Raw genomic sequence first — 23,204 nt, 5'->3', positions numbered from 1 at the left:
ATTCACGGCTAGACTATGGAGGCACAATGTATGAGTCGGCGAGGCCTTCTTACCTGAAGATTATTGACTCTATTTGCCATGAGAGGATTAGGTGTGGCCTCAGGTGCTTACAGTACCAGCCCTGTACCCAGTCTCTGTGTGGAGGCTACGGAACTGCCACTTACCATCCCTTGGCAGATCCTCACGGTTTGCTAAGCACGTAAGATCCTCATAGCTCCAAATTCACCTGCATACCATACTGTTGCTCGTCCACCTTTGGCACACGTTTTCTCCAATCGTCCACGAGCAACAATGCCATTTGGGATCTATGTGCAGTGTGCATTGAAGTTACTTGGTGTGTGAAACGTGTGACCTCAAATCCAGGGTTTAACTGTCTGCCACCATGTTTACTCCATAGATTTTATATGTAGTGCAGTGCAGGAGAGATTGCACTCCTGCATATGTTTTTAATACTTTATTTTCTTCCATTGTAACCGAGTCTGAAAACTCTACAGCTGTCTTTACAGATGGGTTAAAACAGGGGGACTCTATTGGTTTCCCCTGTTGTTTTCACTGATCATGTCCTCAAGGTCTGGCTGCCTCGAGACTTTACTGTCTTCAGCGCGGAACAGTCCACAATCTTGCAGGCACCGGAGCATATGAGGCAAGCTTCAAGTGCTAATTCCTTGTTTGTTCAAATTCTCTGAATGCCCTTCATTCTCTACAACACTTGTACCTAGCATATAAAGTAGTTCAGAATAAGCCGGCCGATGTGGCCGAGTGGTTCTAGGCGCTTCAGTCTGGAACCGCGCGACCGCTACGGTCGCAGGTTCGAATCCTGCCTCGGGCATGGATGTGTGTGATGTCCTTAGGTTAGTTAGGTCTAAGTAGCTCTAAGTTCTAGGGGACTGATGACCTCAGATGTTAAGTCCCATAGTGCTCAGAGCCAGGTAGCCCTCCTTCAACTACGATGACTGGAGAAGGTGTCTTCCTGCTGGGTGTCAGGATACACAGGTATTCCAGGGAATAAAAGGACGGATGTAGCAGCCAATGAGGCATGTAGTGATCCTCAGTTTTTTCAGTGTGCTGTCCCCATGCATGCTATCACTTTGTTGTTGAGTTATGGAGTCGTGTCGGTGGGAAGACGAGAGGCTGGAAGTGATCGATAATAAGCTGCGTGTAGTAAAGCCCGCTATGTGGCCATGATGCACCTCCTTTCGGCTTTGAAGATGGAATCAGGTTCGCCTAGGCCACAGCCCTCTGACGCATGGGTTCTTGCTCCGGTGAGAAGATCCTCCAATGTGTGGTGCTTGTGGCATGTAGATAATTGTGCACCACATTTTACTAGTGTATGTTTTATTTTTGCTGGCCAATCTGCCCTTTGCTTTAAGTGACACTGAAATGAATGTAGTTAGAGTTTTAAGGTTTTGTCATAAGCCCAACTTGTCTTAACAGGCTGACTGGCTCACCCATGGTTTTTTGTAAATGTCCATCAGTCAGATTTCCCTGTACTTTTCTTTTATCTCTTTTGTGGGTTTACTTCTATTTTAATCCCAGAAGTAGCACCTTTCACCTGTCTCCATTGTGTTAAGGCCTGTAAAATAGAGTGGTTGTGTGGGTCAACGAGAGTGGGGTAGGAATGAGTGAAATAGTGTCATTTTATAGGTTTCCTCCTCACTGTGAGACAAAAATTTTAGACATTTTATCAAATAATATGTTTCTTTTCATATGTGTAAGAGCGCTGATAACCTTGGTGTTGGGTGCCCTTAAGGTCCAACACACACCCTCTCTCTCTCTCTCTCTCTCTCTCTCTCTCTCTCTCTCTCGTGTATGTGTGTTCAGCTTCGAGAAAGTATATAATGTTTATAAAATTATTTAATTGTAAATGCTTCAGTTTATTTCCATGATTGATTTCACTTTTGTAGCCTTTCACACACAGCAGTAATTATTGATATTTTAACATAGAATTATGGAAAGTGCATTTAACTCTGAAGCTGTTGGAGTTAAATGAAATTTATCCTAAAATCAGTATGTTAGCATTGTCATGAAGTAAAGTAAAGAAATATGTATCCAGTGGGGCCAGCAGGAATGTAAAAGGAAGTTGTTTGACTTAGATAGGAAAAGGGGGACTGCGTAAGCTCAAGTTACAGGTATAAAGGAGAAAAGATAAGCAGAAGCAACTACATAAATAATGAGCACTTTGTATTGCCAGAAGTGAAAATGTCTGTCAGTCAAATTAGTTGGAAATAAGAAGTTCATTATAGTAAGTTTTGCAGTTAAACAGCAAACAGAGTCTCTTGTTTTCACTATAGGCATTGTTGTCTGTCTCAGACAAGCTGAGACAAAACTGCTGTGCACCCATTACGTGTTTATGAAGTCATACTTTCTGCAGTAATCCCACACCAGCTGTGAGGTAGACTTGAAGACAGTTAAATGAATGTGGCCAGCTACACTCCTGGAAATGGAAAAAAGAACACATTGACACCGGTGTGTCAGACCCACCATACTTGCTCCGGACACTGCGAGAGGGCTGTACAAGCAATGATCACACGCACGGCACAGCGGACACACCAGGAACCGCGGTGTTGGCCGTCGAATGGCGCTAGCTGCGCAGCATTTGTGCACCGCCGCCATCAGTGTCAGCCAGTTTGCCGTGGCATACGGAGCTCCATCGCAGTCTTTAACACTGGTAGCATGCCGCGACAGCGTGGACGTGAACCGTATGTGCAGTTGACGGACTTTGAGCGAGGGCGTATAGTGGGCATGCGGGAGGCCGGGTGGACGTACCGCCGAATTGCTCAACACGTGGGGCGTGAGGTCTCCACAGTACATTGATGTTGTCGCCAGTGGTCGGCGGAAGGTGCACGTGCCCGTCGACCTGGGACCGGACCGCAGCGACGCACGGATGCACGCCAAGACCGTAGGATCCTACGCAGTGCCGTAGGGGACCGCACCGCCACTTCCCAGCAAATTAGGGACACTGCTGCTCCTGGGGTATCGGCGAGGACCATTCGCAACCGTCTCCATGAAGCTGGGCTACGGTCCCGCACACCGTTAGGCCTACGCAGTGCCGTAGGGGACCGCACCGCCACTTCCCAGCAAATTAGGGACACTGCTGCTCCTGGGGTATCGGCGAGGACCATTCGCAACCGTCTCCATGAAGCTGGGCTACGGTCCCGCACACCGTTAGGCCGTCTTCCGCTCACGCCCCAACATCGTGCAGCCCGCCTCCAGTGGTGTCGCGACAGGCGTGAATGGAGGGACGAATGGAGACGTGTCGTCTTCAGCGATGAGAGTCGCTTCTGCCTTGGTGCCAATGATGGTCGTATGCGTGTTTGGCGCCGTGCAGGTGAGCGCCACAATCAGGACTGCATACGACCGAGGCACACAGGGCCAACACCCGGCATCATGGTGTGGGGAGCGATCTCCTACACTGGCCGTACACCACTGGTGATCGTCGAGGGGACACTGAATAGTGCACGGTACATCCAAACCGTCATCGAACCCATCGTTCTACCATTCCTAGACCGGCAAGGGAACTTGCTGTTCCAACAGGACAATGCACGTCCGCATGTATCCCGTGCCACCCAACGTGCTCTAGAAGGTGTAAGTCAACTACCCTGGCCAGCAAGATCTCCGGATCTGTCCCCCATTGAGCATGTTTGGGACTGGATGAAGCGTCGTGTCACGCGGTCTGCACGTCCAGCACGAACGCTGGTCCAACTGAGGCGCCAGGTGGAAATGGCATGGCAAGCCGTTCCACAGGACTACATCCAGCATCTCTACGATCGTCTCCATGGGAGAATAGCAGCCTGCATTGCTGCGAAAGGTGGATATACACTGTACTAGTGCCGACATTGTGCATGCTCTGTTGCCTGTGTCTATGTGCCTGTGGTTCTGTCAGTGTGATCATGTGATGTATCTGACCCCAGGAATGTGTCAATAAAGTTTCCTCTTCCTGGGACAATGAATTCACGGTGTTCTTATTTCAATTTCCAGGAGTGTATTTACCATTTGGGATCCCTAATAGTTGTGACCGCAGCGTAGAAAAAACAGTCTTACTCCAGATCAGACTGTGGCTTTGTTCTCAAAGCAAATTTATGTTGGTGAGACTTAATGAGGTGTCGGAGTGGTTATGAAACTAGACTTACATTTAGGGGAGACTCACATTTAGGGGGTGGCAGTTAAATCCACATCCAGCAGTCGAGATGTAAGTTTCCCGTGCCTTTCCTTAATTGGTTAAAACAAATAACTGGATTGTTCCTATGAAAAATATGCAGCCAAATTCCTTCCCAAATCTCTAATAACCTTGCCATTAATGAGTCATTAAAACCCTAATCTTCCTTACTTCGTGTCAGTGACAGGATGATTGACTAAGGTAGGAAGCAAAGTTTGAAATGGACAAATATTTATAATAAGAGTGTCTGGGCTAAATAAGTGTATTCCACTTCAAAATTGAATTCCAGTGAGGACTGAGATGTAAAGGCAGGGTTTAAATAACATTATCAAATGCAAAATTGTCCTAAATTGTAGAGTGCAGTCATTGAAAGTCACATGAATGTTACTCACACCAATAAGCACTTACGTCTAACCATGTCACCAACAAACAAATGTAGATACAAAAGTAAGCAAGGTGAGTGTTGTGTATTTATTTACTTTGACTAGGTATGTTAATATTTAAGGAAAAAATTTCATTAATTGAGCATCCTTCTAAAATTTTATTGAAGGGCTGGAGAACAACATAAGTTAGTACACTGAGTTAACTGTATTCATGTCTGTTTGAATTTTCACAACCAGATTTTCTTTTTCAGCATTGATCATATAACAATACCATCAAAGCGGCCAGGCTGCCCTCCTCTGAAGAGAGTCCCAGAAGTATTTGACTGCTGGTTTGAATCTGGATCAATGCCATATGCTCAGTTACATTATCCATTTGAAAACAAACAAAAGTTTAAGGATAGTTTCCCAGCTGATTTTATTGCTGAAGGCATAGACCAAACGAGAGGCTGGTAAGTATCTGCCCATGTGACTATGGTTCTTAGTTCTGGTCTTTTGCTATGTTGTAGAACAAACCAATTTACATTATTAGCAAGAAGGGGCATACAAATCTGTAGAAGCATGCATGACATTAGGAAAGGTAGAAGCAGTGTGTTTGAAATTCAAGAAACCTTTGGTGGAGAAAAGAGAAGCAGTTGTATGAATATCAAAAGGTGAGATGAGTAGCCAGTGTTAAGGAAAGACTGAAAGGCTGAAGTATATATAGAACTGCTATGTAAAAAAAAAGAAAGACTAAAAGGAAGATGAAATGGTTGAATATTAGACATGAGGTATGATATTGTGAGATTAATTTGACAGAACACTGAAAGACCCATATCAGATTAACAGAACTGAATTTGACAACATTTCCTGCCCGCATCTCGTGGTCGTGCGGTAGCGTTCTCGCTTCCCACGCCCGGGTTCGATTCCTGGCGGGGTCAGGGATTTTCTCTGCCTCGTGATGGCTGGGTGTTGTGTGCTGTCCTTAGGTTAGTTAGGTTTAAGTAGTTCTAAGTTCTAGGGGACTGATGACCATAGATGTTAAGTCCCGTAGTGCTCAGAGCCATTTGAACCATTTTTTGACAACATTTCCTCAGATTTATTAATATCTTTAGAAGAACCAGTCATAACAACTACAGCCCATTTGGTGTGCAAAATACACGAGACGGGATAATACCCTCCGACTTCAAGAAGCACATAATAATCTTAATACCAGGAAAGGAAGACATTAATAAGGGGAATATTACCTACCAATCAATCAATTTAGTAACTCAAGGTTGCAAAGCACTACCACCAATTACCTGTACGAGAATGAAACGACTGGTAGAAGCTGACCAGGGGGAGGATCAATTTGTATTTCCTAACAGTGTAGGCACGTGCATGGCACTATTGATAAATGGAAGAAAGGCGAACCTACATTTAGAGGATTTCTAGATTTAGAGTAAGTTTTTGGCAATATTGAATAGACTACTTACTGAACCTCTGAAGGTAGCAGATATAAAATACAGGAAGCAAAAAGTTATCTACTACTGATACAGAAAATAGAGTGCAGTCACAATAGTCGAAGGAATTCAAGATTGGCGGTAATCGAGAACGGTGTGAGACAATGTCGTATCCTCTCCCCTCCTCGTGTTAGCCAGTTTGTACATTGAGCAAGCAGTTTAGGAAACTAAGTGGGTAATTAGAAACGGAATGAATGTTGTGACATAGAAATAAAAAACTTTGAAGTTTGCATGTGACCTAGTATTTCTCGCAGGGACGGCAAAGGACTCAGGAGATCAGTTGAGTGGAATGGATATTGTCTTGAAAAGGGCATTGCAAGATGAAATTAGTAAAAGTCAAATAAGAGTGGCGAATGTAATTGAATTTTGCCTAGTGATGGTAGGGAAATCAGATTAGTAAATGAGACACTTAAAGGTAGTTGTCTAGTTTTCCAGTTCGGAAACAAAATAACTGACAGTGGCAGAACTGAAGATGAGGTAAAATGCAGACTGGCAATAGCAAGAGAATCGTGTTTTGAAAACAGAAACAGTTTAACATTGAATATAAATATATATTTTTTTGATACCTTTTCTAAAGGTATTGGGCGCTGATGACCTCGATGTTGAGTGCCCATAAACCCCAACACACACACTCTAAAGGTATTTGTGTGGAGTGTAGAGATGTGGAAATGAAATGTGGACAATAAACATTACAGACAAGAAGAGTATAGAAGCTTTTCAAGTGTGAGGTTACAAAGACTGCTGAATATAAGATTAGTAGATAGGATGACCATTGAAGAGGTATTGAATCAAGTTGGGAGAAAAGATCTTTGTAGTACAACTTGACTAAAAGAAGGGCTGGGTTAGTAGTACATATCCTGAAGCATCTGCAAATAGACAGTTTGGTAATGAATGGAAGAGTGGAGTATAAGAAAGTAGAGAGAGTTAAAGACTCAACTGTAGTAAGCAGATTGAAATGAGTGTAGGGAGCAGCAAATTCAGAAATTTGTCTGCAGAGTAGGACCTTTTGAAAAGATATGATTTCAGGTTGTGTTTGAAGTTAATTTTACAGTCTATTAAATTCTTTACAACATTATGTTAGTGTCTAAAGATTTTCATGGTTGAATTTGTCACTCCTTTCTGTACCCCACTGAGTGATGGAGCACAAATATGAATGTTGCTATTTCCAAATTGTGATTAACTGATTGACAACAAATTTCACAAGAAAGTAAATCTACTATGAAGATATCCTCAGTGGCCCCATCTGTTTAAAAAACTGTCTATAAGAGGTTCTAGAGTGGACAGCACATATCCTTACTACATGCTTCTCTGCAACAGTTTCTTCTTCAATGATGAGTTACCCCCCAGGATGTGCCATAAGATGTTAATGAATAAAAATAAAAAAAATTACTCAAAATTGTACTACATTCAACTCCAAAATTTGATACTATTTGTAACTCGAAAGGTGGGGAGCTTAAGCATGTAAGATGATCTACAGCATGTGACTTCCAGTTCATGTTCACACCATTCTAAAATTTTCTCTGCACACTAAATATTCAAGCTTTTAGTATTGTAGATGCTTGTTGTTTACTTCACATCATCATATCTGCACTGGATTTATGAGACACCTTTGTAGATATAAATTTTGTTGTTCAGTTGAAATATTGTGTTGAGAAGTAATGATGACTGGATGCAATTCCCAAACATTGTCAGGTATTGTGTACATTTCTATAATAGCAATCTCTAGTTTTTAGTCATATACCTAATGTGTCATGTAAAACTTAGTTGTGTATATTTACACTCAGTAGAAAAAGTAGCATTTTAAAGTTAATGATGTAGTGTACTAAACAGATGGAGAAGAAAACTGAGAGTTTGGAAATTTTATATCAGTAGCCGCAAATAAGTCCATTGATAACTTATGTACTCATATACTTCCTCCTGTACATGTTCTTTCCACAGCCATATTTACTTGTCATTATATTGGGAGCTCAGTTTTCTAACACCAAGGATATCTCTGGCTGTGGTGTGTGACAGAACATTTGCTTAGGTGAAATTGTGGTTACACTGCATTGTGCTGTTTTCTGGTCTTGCAGTTTCCAACATCCAGTTTTCTCTGAACCTGCAGCATTTATTGTATTGCTTATGCCCTTTCAGCTTCAGATCTGTTACAAGTAGCTTGTGTTGGGAGTGAAGGTTGCAAGCTGTTACTTCCACAGAAGTATGTAATCTGTATCATTACTATTTTCACCACTATTATCCATTTCATAATGATTGACCCCTGGTTACATCGCATAATGAACATTGATGCATTATACCTTGCCAGAATTGTGGAAATGCCAACTTCTATTAGACATATGAATATTACATTTAGTTGTAAAAGGTACTATAAATGCAGTGATACTTCAGAGAAAGCATGCTTTTCTGAGTGTTTTTGACAAGTGTCAATGTTGTTGAGTCATAGGAGTCATACCGTAACTAGGAGAAAAATTTCCTGTGCATATTTTAAAGATACAACCATTTTCTGCTTACAGGCAAATTTTTGCTGCTTTCAGATTAGTTGTTTTGTCCTTTTTTGGTGTATGCAGATTGGTGCAGTTCACGTAATGGTGATACAGGTGAACAAGGCGAAAAATGTAAATGCAGACTCTTTTATTGTCTTTCACTGCTGGTATTTTTTTATGCACATAAATCTACATAAAACACTAATACCATGTATTTAATTTATTTGCTTTTGCGTCCTTAGGCACCGCGTGTTCGCATATGCTATGTTGCCGGACTTCTGAAAAGTATTTCAGTTTCATTATTCATTGTTGTAGTGTTTACATTGGAGCTTCGTGTCAGATAGGAAACAATCGTGTTGCCATTTGTTGTTGTGTACTCAAGTGAAGCAGTCCTTGCAACATAATTAGTTGCCTTGTACTAGTGTAAAACCATGCATCATTTATGGATTTATGAAAAGTCCATGGGGAGCAGCGCATGTGCTTACTCCAAGGCTGAAAAGGAACACGGCATGAGCAGTTCTCTATCACAGTCAGTAAAGAGAACTTCTGAATGTCTTGGGTTTAGTGAAAGTACAGTGAAGCAAATTTCCAGATAATATAGAGAAACTTCACATCTTTTATCACCAAAAGGAGTTCTGGTAGGTGACAGAAGTTTGCATAGGACACATTTGCTCAGGGAGAGGTAAGAAGGAAAATCCACAACTTCTATATAGAAAAACACTTTCTACATCTACATCTACATCTACATCCATACTCCGCAGGCCACTTGACGGTGTGTGGCGAAGGGTACTTTGAGTACCTCTATCGGTTCTCCCTTCTGTTCCAGTCTCGTATTGTTCATGGAAAGAAAGATTTTCGGTATGCCTCTGTGTGGGCACTAATCTCTCTTCGCGAGATATACTTAGGAGGGAGCAATATACTGCTTGACTCCTCAGTTAAGGTATGTTCTCTAAACTTCAACAAAAGCCCGTACCGAGCTACTGAGCGTCTCTCTTGCAGAGTCTTCCACTGGAGTTTATCTATCATCTCCATAACACTTTCGTGACTACTAAATGATCCTGTAACGAAGCGCGCTGCTCTCTGTTGGATCTTCTCTCTCTCTCTTCTATCAACCCTATCTGGTACGGATCCCACACCGGTGAGCAGTATTCAAGCAGTGGGCAAACAGGTGTATTGTAATATACTTCCTTTTGGATTGCATTTCCTTAGGATTCTTCCAATGAATCTCAGTCTGGCATCCACTTTACCGATAATTAATTTTATATGATCATTCAATTTTAAATCACTCCTAATGCCTAATCCCAGATAATTTATGGAATTAACTGCTTCCAGTTGCTGACCTGCTGTATTGTAGCTAAATGATAAAGAATCTTTTGCTCTATGTATTTGCAGCACATTACACTTGTCTACATTGAGATTCAATTGTCATTCCCTGCACCATGCGTCAATTTGTTGCAGATCCTCCTGCATTTCAGTACAATTTTCCATTGTTACAACCTCTCGATATACTACAGCATCATCCGCCAAAAGCCTCAGTGAACTTCCGATGTTATCCACAAGGTCATTTATGTATACAGGGTGTTACCAAAAGGTACGGCCAAACTTTCAGGAAATATTCCTCGCACACAAAGAAAGAAAATATGTTATGTGGACATGTGTCCGGAAACGCTTACTTTCCATTTTAGAGCTCATTTTATTACTCCTCTTCAAATCACATTAATCATGGAATGGAAACACACAGCTACAGAACATACCAGCGTGACTTCAAACACTTTGTTACAGGAAATGTTCAAAATGTCCTTCGTTAGCGAGGATACATGCATTCACCCTCCGTCGCATGGAATCCCTGATGCGCTGATGCAGCCCTGGAGAATGGCGTATTGTATCACAGCCGTCCACAATACGAGCACAAAGAGTCTCTACATTTGGTACCGGGGTTGTGTAGACAAGAGCTTTCAAATGCCCCCATAAATGAAAGTCAAGAGGGTTGAGGTCAGGAGAGCGTGGAGGCCATGGAATTGGTCCGCCTCTACCAATCCATCGGTCACCGAATCTGTTGTTGAGAAGCGTACGAACACTTCGATTGAAATGTGCAGGAGCTCCATCGTGCATGAACCACATGTTGTGTCGTACTTGTAAAGGCACGTGTTCTAGCAGCACAGGTAGAGTGTCCCGTATGAAATCATGATAACGTGCTCCATTGAGCGTAGGTGGAAGAACATGGGGCCCAAGACATCACCAACAATGCCTGCCCAAACGTTCACAGAAAATCTGTGTTGATGACGTGATTGCACAATTGCGTGCGGATTCTCGTCAGCCCCCACATGTTGATTGTGAAAATTTACAATTTGATCACGTTGGAATGAAGCCTCATCCGTAAAGAGAACATTTGCACTGAAATGAGGATTGACACATTGTTGGATGAACCATTCGCAGAAGTGTACCCGTGGAGGCCAATCAGCTGCTGATAGTGCCTGCACTTGCTGTACATGGTACGGAAACAACTGGTTTTCCTGTAGCACTCTCCATACAGTGACGTGGTCAACGTTACCTTGTACAGCAGCAACTTCCCTGACGCTGACATTAGGGTTATTGTCAACTGCACGAAGAATTGCCTCGTCCATTGCAGGTGTCCTCATCGTTCTAGGTCTTCCCCAGTTGCGAGTCATAAGCTGGAATGTTCCACGCTCCCTAAGACGCCAATCAATTGCTTCGAATGTCTTTCTGTCGGGACACCTTCGTTCTGGAAATCTGTCTCGATACAAACATACCACGCCACGGCTATTGCCCCGTGCTAATCCATACATCAAATGGACATTTGCCAACTCCGCATTTGTAAACATTGCACTGACTGCAAAACCACATTCGTGATGAACACTAACCTGTTGATGCTACGTACTGATGATGTGCTTGATGCTAGTACTGTAGAGCAATGAGTTGCATGTCAACACAAGCACCGAAGTCAACATTACCTTCCTTCAATTGGGCCAAGTGGCGGTGAATCGAGGAAGTACAGTACCTACTGACGAAACTAGAATGAGCTCTAACATGGAAATTAAGCGTTTCCGGACACATGTCCACATAACATCTTTTCTTTATTTGTGTGTGAGGAATGTTTCCTGAAAGTTTGGCCGTACCTTTTTGTAACACCCTGTATTGTGAATAGCAATGGCCCAACAACACTCCCCTGCGCCACACCTGAAATCACTCTTACTTCGGAAGACTTCTCTCCATTGAGAATGACATGCTGTGTTCTGTTATCTAGGAACTCTTCAATCCAATCACACAATTGGTCTGATAGTCCATATGCTCTTAATTTGTTTGTTAAATGACTGTGGGGAACTGTATCAAATGCTTTGCAGAAGTCGAGAAACACGGCATCTACCTGGGAACCCGTGTCTATGGGCCTCAGAGTCTCGTGGACGAATAGCGCGAGCTGGGTTTCACACGATCGTCTTTTTCAGAACCCATGCTGATTCCTACAGAGTAGATTTCTAGTCTCCAGAAAAGTCATTATACTCAAACATATGTGTTTCTAATAGTAGCAGCTGTATTTTAAAAAGTTTAATACTGAAGGGGAATACTTTCCTTGTGTGAGTGAAACAACCCTATGGCATGGTATTTGTAAATTGGGTTTCATGTACAATGGAAAATAACTGTGTATTAGGAAAAAGAGATGAGTTCTTGTGGGAAATAACACTTGTGGAACATTGAATTGACTATTACTCTGATGAATGTTGATGTGATGGAAATCAATCCAGAAGGTTTGGATAGCAGGAAAGAAAAATGCCTTATGCATCAGAAAATATCTACAATTATCACAGAGGAAGTTTGAATGGCTGATAAGGAGAAATTCAAACATTTTCCAATTCTGGAAAAAGGATTATAATTTGCCACATTGGGGATGAAGATGGGTTCATGCAAGATGCTGTCTTATTTTTTATTGGACAAAAAGGAGGTGCAGATTATCATTCTGAGATGAATGCCAGACACTCCAAAGAATGGTTTAAGAGTGTCCTCAAAAAATTATGAAACAGATCTGCAGTTGTTTTAGACCAGGGTATGTATCACACAATAATAAGTCCAGTATCATTAAATCCATCTATGAAATGGAGGAAGGATTATGTTATTGAGTGGATGGAAAGCAATTACATAGAACTCCCATCGAACGCTGCATCATATGAGGAATATACTAAAATAGGCCTACTGGAACACATGTGACTGCACTTCAGTTCACAAGATTACCTTTTGTAAAGTGTTTTGCACTCAGTGGACTAGGAGATTAAACTACTTCGGTTGCCTGTGATGCACTGTGAATTCAACACCACTGAACTTATTCTGGGATTTTCCAAGAACTAAGTATTAAACAAGAACAAGAATTTTCAGATAAATGGCACACTACAGTTGTCACTCTGCTCTGGAAAGTGTTCCCCAAAGCGCCTAGAGGAATTCACTGTGTCATGTGCACAAACTTGAAAACATATATGCACAAAGACCATTGCTGATCAGAGTAGACGACTGAAATAGCAGCAGCGAGACCTCTGTCAGTAGCAAAACCAGTTGAGGTAAGTTTCATTTCATTCTTTCCTACAAAATTTGAGGTAGTTGATTTTTCATTTACAGTTGAAATGTACAGTACATTACGTTATTCATTTATTGGGAACTGCTTTTGTATTGAGTGTTCGCTTGCAATTTCCCATTTTATTGCTCTCTCCACATGACAACAACTGAATGTGGTAATGTAGTATTGAAAAGCTAGTACGAAGTTGCTACATTTTACTGTTGAGTAGATGCTTATCACACATTACAGCAATGGTAGTGCACTGGTTATGCCAGCTATGCTCCACCACACCCTCCCATGGATTGCAGCTACTAAAGCAACTGCTTTAAAAACTCTTAACTGACAAACACGGAAGTATTCATTAGTAATGACATACGATAAGCTGAATCACAGCATCTTGCCTTTGACATTATAGTGATAAAACTACTTATCAGAAAATGAAGAAAATTTTCCTGCAAATATAAAAAGGTTGTCTGTGTAAATTATGTGAAGGAAATTTTTCTCCTAATTACAATCTGACTTCTATGAGTCTTCAAAGTTGACACTCGTGAAAATTGCTCGAAAAAGCACACTGTCTCTTAAATATTACCATGTAAGTCACCCTCAGTTCAATTCAAATGTAGTATTTATATATCAACTAGAAGTAGACATTTCCATAGTTCCGGCGATATACAGCACATCAGTGTTTGTCATGCATTGTGACCAGAATATGAAATGGATAATAGTACGGGTCGTGAGATGGCTAGTCTGTCTTGGAATAGTTTGTTCGAGATTATGAACTAATTTGCTTTAGCAAAATCAAGAAATTATGTTTTGTCATTTAACTTTTTGTAATGGTGATCTCCATAGCTGTGCTTATAGTTCCAGGTTCATCCCGCATAACCACATATATGTGTCAAAGTAGTCCTCATCAAGAGCTTATTGTAGGACACAGGAAGAGAATACTTTAATCTTTCAGATCGAGGGGGGGGGGGGGGGAGGATTTAGTGGTGGAGATTTTTCAGTTACACCAGTAGAACTATTTATAGAACTAACAATAGTGGTCTTGAAATTCTCTGTTGACTAAAAAGCAACTACTTGTATTAATACTACTACACCACAGCTAATACCAATACCAACAAAACCTCACAAAATTATTAGCTACAACAAAAAATTCAAACGGCCACTGGAACACTCAACGAAGTTAAAACACTGAATGAAAATTTTACTGAAATATTTCACTAGAAACAATAAGAAACTTCAGCTGAAAACTAAAGCACGAAATTTACTAAACGACTTCAGTGCACAGAAAACTCTAAAAAACACAGTGAGTGAACATTTCCAAAAGTTTGTTAAATCGTTATTTCGCCACAAACAGCGTGGAACACCACTGAAAACTATTAAATTTAATTACTGTATAACAGTGCGCACATAAGTTTGTCAGTACTTAGCTTTATAACAACCGTTTAGAATTGGTGTATATGTTCTTATTTGCAAATTTTTGTAGACGTCACTCCCTGTGGGTCTTCTGTTTTAAGTTCTTCCATTCTTCCCATTGGTTCTCTTTGTTGTGTTTCTTTTTTTTACCCCAGTGCTGGGAAAATTCACTTTCTGATGATTGAAATTCTTCGGGGTGTTGTATGAAATATATAATACTGAAATATACACTCCTGGAAATGGAAAAAAGAACACATTGACACCGGTGTGTCAGACCCACCATACTTGCTCCGGACACTGCGAGAGGGCTGTACAAGCAATGATCACACGCACGGCACAGCGGACTCACCAGGAACCGCGGTGTTGGCCGTCGAATGGCGCTAGCTGCGCAGCATTTGTGCACCGCCGCCGTCAGTGTCAGCCAGTTTGCCGTGGCATACGTAGCTCCATCGCAGTCTTTAACACTGGTAGCATGCCGCGACAGCGTGGACGTGAACCGTATGTGCAGTTGAAGGACTTTGAGCGAGGGCATATAGTGGGCATGCGGGAGGCCGGGTGGACGTACCGCCGAATTGCTCAACACGTGGGGCGTGAGGTCTCCACAGTACATCGATGTTGTCGCCAGTGGTCGGCGGAAGGTGCACGTGCCCGTCGACCTGGGACCGGACCGCAGCGACGCACGGATGCACGCCAAGACCGTAGGATCCTACGCAGTGCCGTAGGGGACCGCACCGCCACTTCCCAGCAAATTAGGGACACTGTTGCTCCTGGGGTATCGGCGAAGACCATTCGCAACCATCTCCATGAAGCTGGGCTACGGTCCCGCACACCGTTAGGCCGTCTTCCGCTCACGCCCCAACATCGTGCAGCCCGCCTCCAGTGGTGTCGCGACAGGCATGAATGGAGGGACGAATGGAGACGTGTCGTCTTCAGCGATGAGAGTCGCTTCTGCCTTGGTGCCAATGATGGTCGTATGCGTGTTTGGCGCCGTGCAGGTGAGCGCCACAATCAGGACTGCATACGACCGAGGCACACAGGGCCAACACCCGGCATCATGGTGTGGGGAGCGATCTCCTACACTGGCCGTACACCACTGGTGATCGTCGAGGGGACACTGAATAGTGCACGGTACATCCAAACCGTCATCGAACCCATCGTTCTACCATTCCTAGACCGGCAAGGGAACTTGCTGTTCCAACAGGACAATGCACGTCCGCATGTATCCCGTGCCACCCAACGTGCTCTAGAAGGTGTAAGTCAACTACCCTGGCCAGCAAGATCTCCGGATCTGTCCCCCATTGAGCATGTTTGGGACTGGATGAAGCGTCGTGTCACGCGGTCTGCACGTCCAGCATGAACGCTGGTCCAACTGAGGCGCCAGGTGGAAATGGCATGGCAAGCAGTTCCACAGGACTACATCCAGCATCTCTACGATCGTCTCTATGGGAGAATAGCAGCCTGCATTGCTGCGAAAGGTGGATATACACTGTACTAGTGCCGACATTGTGCATGCTCTGTTGCCTGTGTCTATGTGCCTGTGGTTCTGTCAGTGTGATCATGTGATGTATCTGACCCCAGGAATGTGTGACAATGAATTCACGGTGTTCTTATTTCAATTTCCAGGAGTGTATTTAAACTATAAAACCAATGTTTCAGACACATTACAGTGGCCTTCCACGGGACAAGACTGGTATACTGGAGGAAAGGTGCCCCTATTTGTTGCAAAATGTCGCCTCCATAGATTCGTGGTTGTCATCAAAGTTGTCACTGAATTACTTGGATAACATCAATGGAATAACTCACAAGTGAGCCTGAATAAAGAAAGATCTTGTCAGCAGATGACCGAACAAGAAATTTCCGGAGCTAATAGGAACAAACAACATACACAGCCAAGCCCGGATGTATCATGTATAGTGGTAAACATATCAACACAGAGCATGAGCATCAGTGAGGCAGTGGCATCAGTTCTGTCCAAAAGCTAAACTTTGCAGTTATGTCCACAACGATCCCTACAGAACATGACACCAACAAATACTGCAGGTTGAAGTGGAAATGATTAGGCAGGAAATCATGAGAATCCTACAAGAAACAAATTCACCCAGACATATATTACATATGAAGAAAGTCAGGTCATAAAAGAGCCCAGGAATAACAAGGATATTATGGTCCTACTACAGGTGGACAAAGGAAATGCTACAGTTATGATGGATACGTCAGAATATGAAAGGAAAATGAAAGAGCTTTTAAGTAAACTAAAGGAGTGATCAGACTGTGAAGATAGTCAAGAATACAAAGGCCCTCCTAAAGGATACAAGGATTGTTCCTGGCACAGCCAAGAATCTCATCACCAAAGTTCCTGTACCTCCTAGAATTCATCAAGTACCTAAACTCCTCAAAGAGTGTTATGCATTGAGGCCTATAGTAAATGGAAGTCACACACCAACTTATTATATAGTGAAACATGTCGCACCAAAATTGCATTGCCTGTTCGAACAAACACACTCACATGAAGGATTCTTCCCACTTTGTGTAACTGATAAAAGAAATGACATTATGGTTAGTTTTGACATGAAGTCTGTTCACCAGTCACCAGTGTACCTATAGTGAAGACCAGCCACACCCTACAGGAGCAGATCCAACCTGATATATATGATTTTGTGTGCATATGTCTGTCATCAGCTTACTTCACCTATGGGAGTGGGGGAGGGATATTATGAGCTATTAAATGAAGTGCCAGTGAGTTCCCCCCTCTCTCCAGTCACTGCGGACCTCTTCTTGGAAGTTTATGAGCAAACGGCCGTAGCTTCTGCGATGTTATGCCCCCGTTGTTGGTTAAAGTATGTTGACAACCCATTTCCACACGGAGAAGCAGAATTGAGAAACTTCCTTCAACACTCTGCATAAGAACATATAGTTCAAGCACGAAACTGAAAATGACAGTAAGATACAATTTTTGGGTGTGGGAGCATAAACAAACACCAATTGTAGAATGAAACACAAGGTGTACTGGAAGCCAACATGCACCACTCAGTACATGCATGTGGACAGCCTACATTGCTCAGCTCAGTATTCTGTCCTGCTTATACTGGCTGCTCCAGCCCACCAAATGAATAACGCTAAATAATATTGGAGAACAACTGAGGGAACTCTACTACACCTTTTGTGCCAACAGGTGTGACAGCAACATCATAAGCAAGGCAACCAAAGCCAACTGGAATAAAACAAGAGAAGTTTCCATAGTGCACTTAGGAAATGTGAAGGGTGCCAGTGTATCACAAGGCAATGTCTTCTGCTGATGAGGTTTCAAACATTTTCTGCAACAACCATAGGAGCCATGACCTAGGATGCCGTGGGCAACCTTAATACTGCAGGAGTATATGAGCTGCACTCTGAGTGTGGAGTCTGTGTAGGGGGACACAGGAAGGTCAGTCAGTGCACACAACAGAAGGTAATGCTATGTGCAATTAGAACAGCACAAAAAATAGGCGATAGGAGAACACCATCATGGTTGTAGATAACCTATTGTGTTCCAGGAAGCCTGTGTACTGGTGAAAGTCATGGGCGTGACACACAAAATATTAAGGGCAATTGAAATTATTTAGCAGCCTGACAACATTAAAAGAGAGGATGGCTACAAACTTCTGGTGTCCTGGTTGCCAGCTGTTCCAGTCCTACGAGCTGCAAGCCTGCCCTGAGAAAAGCCTTTGTAATATGACTGAAGTGTGAGTTTTATAGTTCATATATTTTGAAGGCTTTTAAATGCTATATGATAACACAGTAAAACAGTCAGAAGAATTTCAGTCGTCTTGACATTCTTATATGCTGTTGGCCTATTATCCAAACTCCCTACTACAGTGCCTTACTGCTCCCTATACAATGCAAATGGGAACTGCAGCAAGTGCTGTGGTGTAGTTTATTTGTGAGTTCCTGTGGATGCCCTCACAGCAGGTGCTACCTACAAAAAAATGCTACAGCAGTTGTTCCTGTGCATTTCAGAGGCATCAGTTACTTAAGTTTCCCATGCTATGTAACAGACTGTGGTATTACAGTATTGCCTGTCTATCTGATTACATGTTGTTGTTGTTGTTGTTGTTGTTGTTGTGGTCTTCAGTCCTGAGACTGGTTTGATGCAGCTCACCATGCTACTCTATCCTGTGCAAGCTTCTTCATCTCCCAGTACCTACTGCAGCCTACATCCTTCTGAATCTGCTTAGTGTATTCATCTCTTGGTCACCCTCTACGATTTTTACCCTCCACGCTGCCCTCCAATACTAAATTGGTGATCCCTCGATGTCTCAGAACATGTCCTACCAACACAGAGCAGAGTTGGTAACATTTTGTGTCTAATATTGTCATAGCAGATATTATTTTTCTGTTAGTTATTTTAGACACTATAGTCTTTTTGTGTCTAATGTAATCTTATTGGCGTTGAGTATCACAGGTTTGCACATCACGAAAATGCCCTTTCCCCAGCTGGATTAGACTCCACAAACTTTCGCCAAAGCAGTTACCAGCATGACTTTATAATTAGAATTATCTGATGTATTATTCGGTAGCAGCTGGAAATGGAAAAAAAAAAAAAAATTATTTTGTTCTTTTTGCAGGTTTTATACTCTCTTGGTGATTTCAACATTATTATTTAATAAACCAGCTTACAAGAATTTAATTGCAAATGGCCTTGTATTGGCAGAAGATGGCCAGAAGATGTCAAAAAGGAAAAAGAATTACCCAGACCCTATGAAGGTTAGTGATTTGTTAGATTTTTTGTGTAGTTTTTTCTGAGGGCACTGGCTATAAAGGTCTTTGTGGTATGGTGTGTGTATTTTGGGCAAACTGAAAGTAAAGGGGACTTCCTTTTACATGTACATCATTAAATAAGGAAACTTTGAATTGAAGAAAACAAACTTTGTTGTTCAGAATAGGAAATTAGGTAAAATTTATGAAGTTATAACCAGAGACATTATTTTTATTTTCTTTTTAATTTTATTTTTTATTTTTTTAATTGACACACACAAAAGATATGGGTGGATGTTAATGTAACTTCGTATACATGCACACCCTTGGTGGGTATGTAAATGACATGCATTTGCAATTCCGTGTGACAGGTGGAATGACCACCAGAGTTCATTAGTGTTACTAGTGTTTAATGTTGTTAGCAGGGCTGATAGGGTATATAAGGGATGTGAACAATGTCAGATGTTTAGTGATCACTGTGAAGGACACAGAGATGTTGTATAATTGCGTGGAACAGTGTTTTCAGCATGTAACTGAGATTGAAGGGATCCTCATTGTCAGCCTCCATTTGGCCAGTGATCAAATTGTGCTCTATCCGAATTTGTGGGAATTTGGATGTCAGGATCACCATATTGTTAGGGGTGTAAACAATAAGGCGAAATAAGCTGTTCTTACTGACATAATGCAAAATCGATAGTATTTAGGAAGTATCTCAATTTGGCATTTTTTCCTGTTATAAATCTGAAGGCAGCAGTTTACTGATATTGATTGCTGATAATTATTTAATGTTGAAATAGGATCTTGAATTTTCTTGTCAAGGTTGAGGTATGAGTTAACTTTAAAATGATTGTTCATTTCTTGTTTAATACGCTGACACCTCGATGTAGTGTCAGCCAGTAAAAATCTCATCTGCCAAAATCAGCTTTCCTGATCTTTTCGCACAAAAAAATTGAAAGAAAAAACAAACAAAAAAAACATTGCATTATGGAGAGATCTTGAGTGTGGTGCATTAATTAAAGTGCTTATTTTCATAATGCACATGTATAAATATAAAAACCAGCAAAAATGGCACTTGAGATTTGTAAACATGTAAATCGACATGGCTTTTTGTTGTTTTGCTCATTTCAGTCATTCAGGCTACTCTACATCTACATCTACATCTACATGGATACTCTGCAAATCACATTTAAGTGCCTGGCAGAGGGTTCATCGAACCACCTTCACAATTCTCTATTATTCCAATCTCGTATAGCGCGCGGGAAGAATGAACACCTATATCTTTCTGTATGAGCTCTGATTTCCCTTATTTTATCTTGGTGATCGTTCCTTCCTATGTAGGTCGGTGTCAACAAAATATTTTCGCATTCGGAGGGGAAAGTTGGTGACTGGAATTTCGTGAGAAGATTTCGTCGCAACGAAAAACACCTTTCTTTTAATGATGTTCATCCCAAATCCTGTATCATTTCTGTGACACACTCTCCCATATTTCGCGATTCTACAAAACGTGCTGCCTTTCTTTGAACTTTTTCGATGTACTCAGTCAGTCCTATCTGTAAAGGATCCCACACCGCGCAACAGTATTTTAAAAGTGGACGGACAAGCATAGTGTAGGCAGTCTCCTTCGTAGATCTGTTACATTTTCTAAGTGTCCTGCCAATAAAACGCAGTCTTTGGTTAGCCTTCCCCACAACATTTTCTGTGTGTTCCTTCCACTTTAAATTGTTCGTAATTGTAATACCTAGGTATTTAGTTGAATTTACGGCTTTTAGATTAGACTGATTTATCGTGTAACCGAAGTATAACGCATTCCTTTTAGCACTCATGTGGATGACCTCACACTTTTCGTTATTTAAGGTCAACTGCCACTTTTCGCACCATTCCGGTATTTCTTCTAAATCATTTTGCAGTTTGTTTTGATCTTCTGATGACTTTATTAGTCGATAAACGACAGCGTCATCTGCAAACAACCGAAGATGGCTGCTCAGATTGTCTCCCAGGTCGTTTATATAGATAAGGAACAGCAAAGGGTCTATAACACTAGCTTGGGGAATGCCAGAAATCACTTCTGTTTTACTCGATGACTTTCCATCAGTTACTACGAACTGTGACCTCTCTGACAGGAAATCACAGATCTAGTCACATAACTGAGACGATTTTCCATAAGCACGCAATTTAACTACGAGCCGCTTGTGTGGTACAGTGTCAAAAGCCTTCTGGAAATCCAGAAATACGGAATAGATCTGAAATCCCTTGTCAATAGCACTCAGCACTTCATGTGAATAAAGAGCTAATTGTGTTTCACAGGAACGATGTTTTCTAAACCCATGTTGACTGTGTGTCAATAGACTGTTTTCTTCGAGGTAATTCATTATGTTCGAACACAATATACGTTCTAAAATCCTGCTGCATATCGACGTTAACGATATGGGCCTGTAATTTAGTGGATTACTCCTACTACCTTTCTTGAATATTGGTGTGACCTGTGCAACTTTCCAGTCTTTGGGTACGGATCTTTCGTCGAGCGAACAGTTGTATATGATTGTTAAGTATGAAACTAATGCATCACCATACTCAGAAAGGAACCTAATTGGTATACAGTCTGGACCATAAGACTTGCTTTTATTAAGTGATTTAAGTTGCTTCACTACTCCGAGGATATTTACTTCTACGTTACTCATGTTGGCAGCTGTTCTCAATTCGAATTCTGGAATATTTACTTCGTCTTCTTTAGTGACGGCATTTCGGAAGGCTGTGTTTAGTAACTCTGCTTTGGCAGCACTGTCTTCGATGGTATCTCCATTGCTATCGTGTAGAGAAGGCATTGATTGTTTCTTGCCCCTAACATACTTCACATACGACCAGAATCGCTTTGGATTTTCTGCCAGGTTTCAAGACAAAGTTTCGTTTTGGAAACTGTTATAAGCATCTTGCATTGAAGTACGCGCTAAATTTCGAGCTTCTGTAAAAGATCGCTAATCTTGGGGATTATGCGTCTGTTTGAATTTGGAATGTTTGTTTTGTTGTTTCCGTTGTTTTCTCTACGGATCATGCTGTCACCCTAGGCTTAATTTAACATAGTAGTAAAAATAATATTGAGTAACTATTTCAAAACGCAACCTCTGTATTCTGTTCTACTGTCAGAAACATGTTTTCATGATCTCACGTGTCCTGTACTGTTATTTTTTGGTAGAAGCAAACCAAGTAGGTGCCATGTTGATTCATGTGTTTTTTAAGCTGAAGTGTCATCTTTGGCACTTTTTGTATTTACATGTATATCTTACTAAAACAAGCAGTTTGATGATGTGCAAAATTAAAAATCTCTCCAAAATGTGCAATTTTTACTATGGTTTGCTGTGCAAAAGCTTCAGGAAATATGTCGTTGGGAGTTGAAACTGTTTCTTTTATTCCAAGTTAAAATTGTTATAAGATGGATTCATTATTATGAGAAAAGGAATTTTTAATTTTGAAACTAGCAAACTTTTGAAAACCATGATGAAAAGTACTTTAGGAAGTGGTGAAGGAAAGAGTGAAATATGTTGTGTTGCTCCTTCAAACTAGCCTGCCAACATTCATGGCCACAAATGCATACAAGTCTGTGTTCACAGCAGCAGGTTCTTGTTGCAACAACAGAATGATAATCATGAACTCTGTTAATGAAAATGTGGCAGAGAGCCTGTTGTGTATACTGGAATGACAGATGTCTGCGGTATAGAAATTCTGAAGGTATACAAATCCCTTCAAAATGCAGTGAAATAGCAACTTTTCATACCAGTAGAAAATGTGGATGTTGTCAAATGTCTGCTGTTTTACTAAAGGCAGTTTCGGTGTGCATGTTCAAATGTAGACCCCAAATGGCAGTTTTAATACTATATGCAATGTCCCGTTTATCTTGACCACAACATATAACTTTTTTTCCAGAAGGAAAATAAAATATGTATCAAGCAAATGTTGCTCAGCCACAAGGGGGAGACATAACCAGTATTACTGGCTTTCTTT

At 41.5% G+C, this 23,204-nt stretch overlaps 1 protein-coding gene across 1 annotated transcript in view; it reads left to right on the top strand.

Moving 5' to 3' along the window:
- The window catches only part of LOC126185046 (isoleucine--tRNA ligase, cytoplasmic), a 175,671-nt gene that overhangs the window by 61,964 nt on the left and 90,503 nt on the right, over window positions 1–23,204 (top strand). The window contains exons 11-12 of the mRNA XM_049927800.1: window positions 4,791–4,988; window positions 19,079–19,217. Coding sequence (XP_049783757.1) covers window positions 4,791–4,988; window positions 19,079–19,217 — 337 coding nt within the window. The remainder of the gene's footprint in view (window positions 1–4,790; window positions 4,989–19,078; window positions 19,218–23,204) is intronic.

The sequence above is a fragment of the Schistocerca cancellata genome, chromosome 4 (assembly GCF_023864275.1).
Source record: "Schistocerca cancellata isolate TAMUIC-IGC-003103 chromosome 4, iqSchCanc2.1, whole genome shotgun sequence".
Lineage (NCBI taxonomy): Eukaryota > Metazoa > Arthropoda > Insecta > Orthoptera > Acrididae > Schistocerca > Schistocerca cancellata.
The sequence above is the reverse complement of the archived record's forward strand: the minus strand, read 5'-3'. Positions and strand labels throughout refer to the sequence as shown.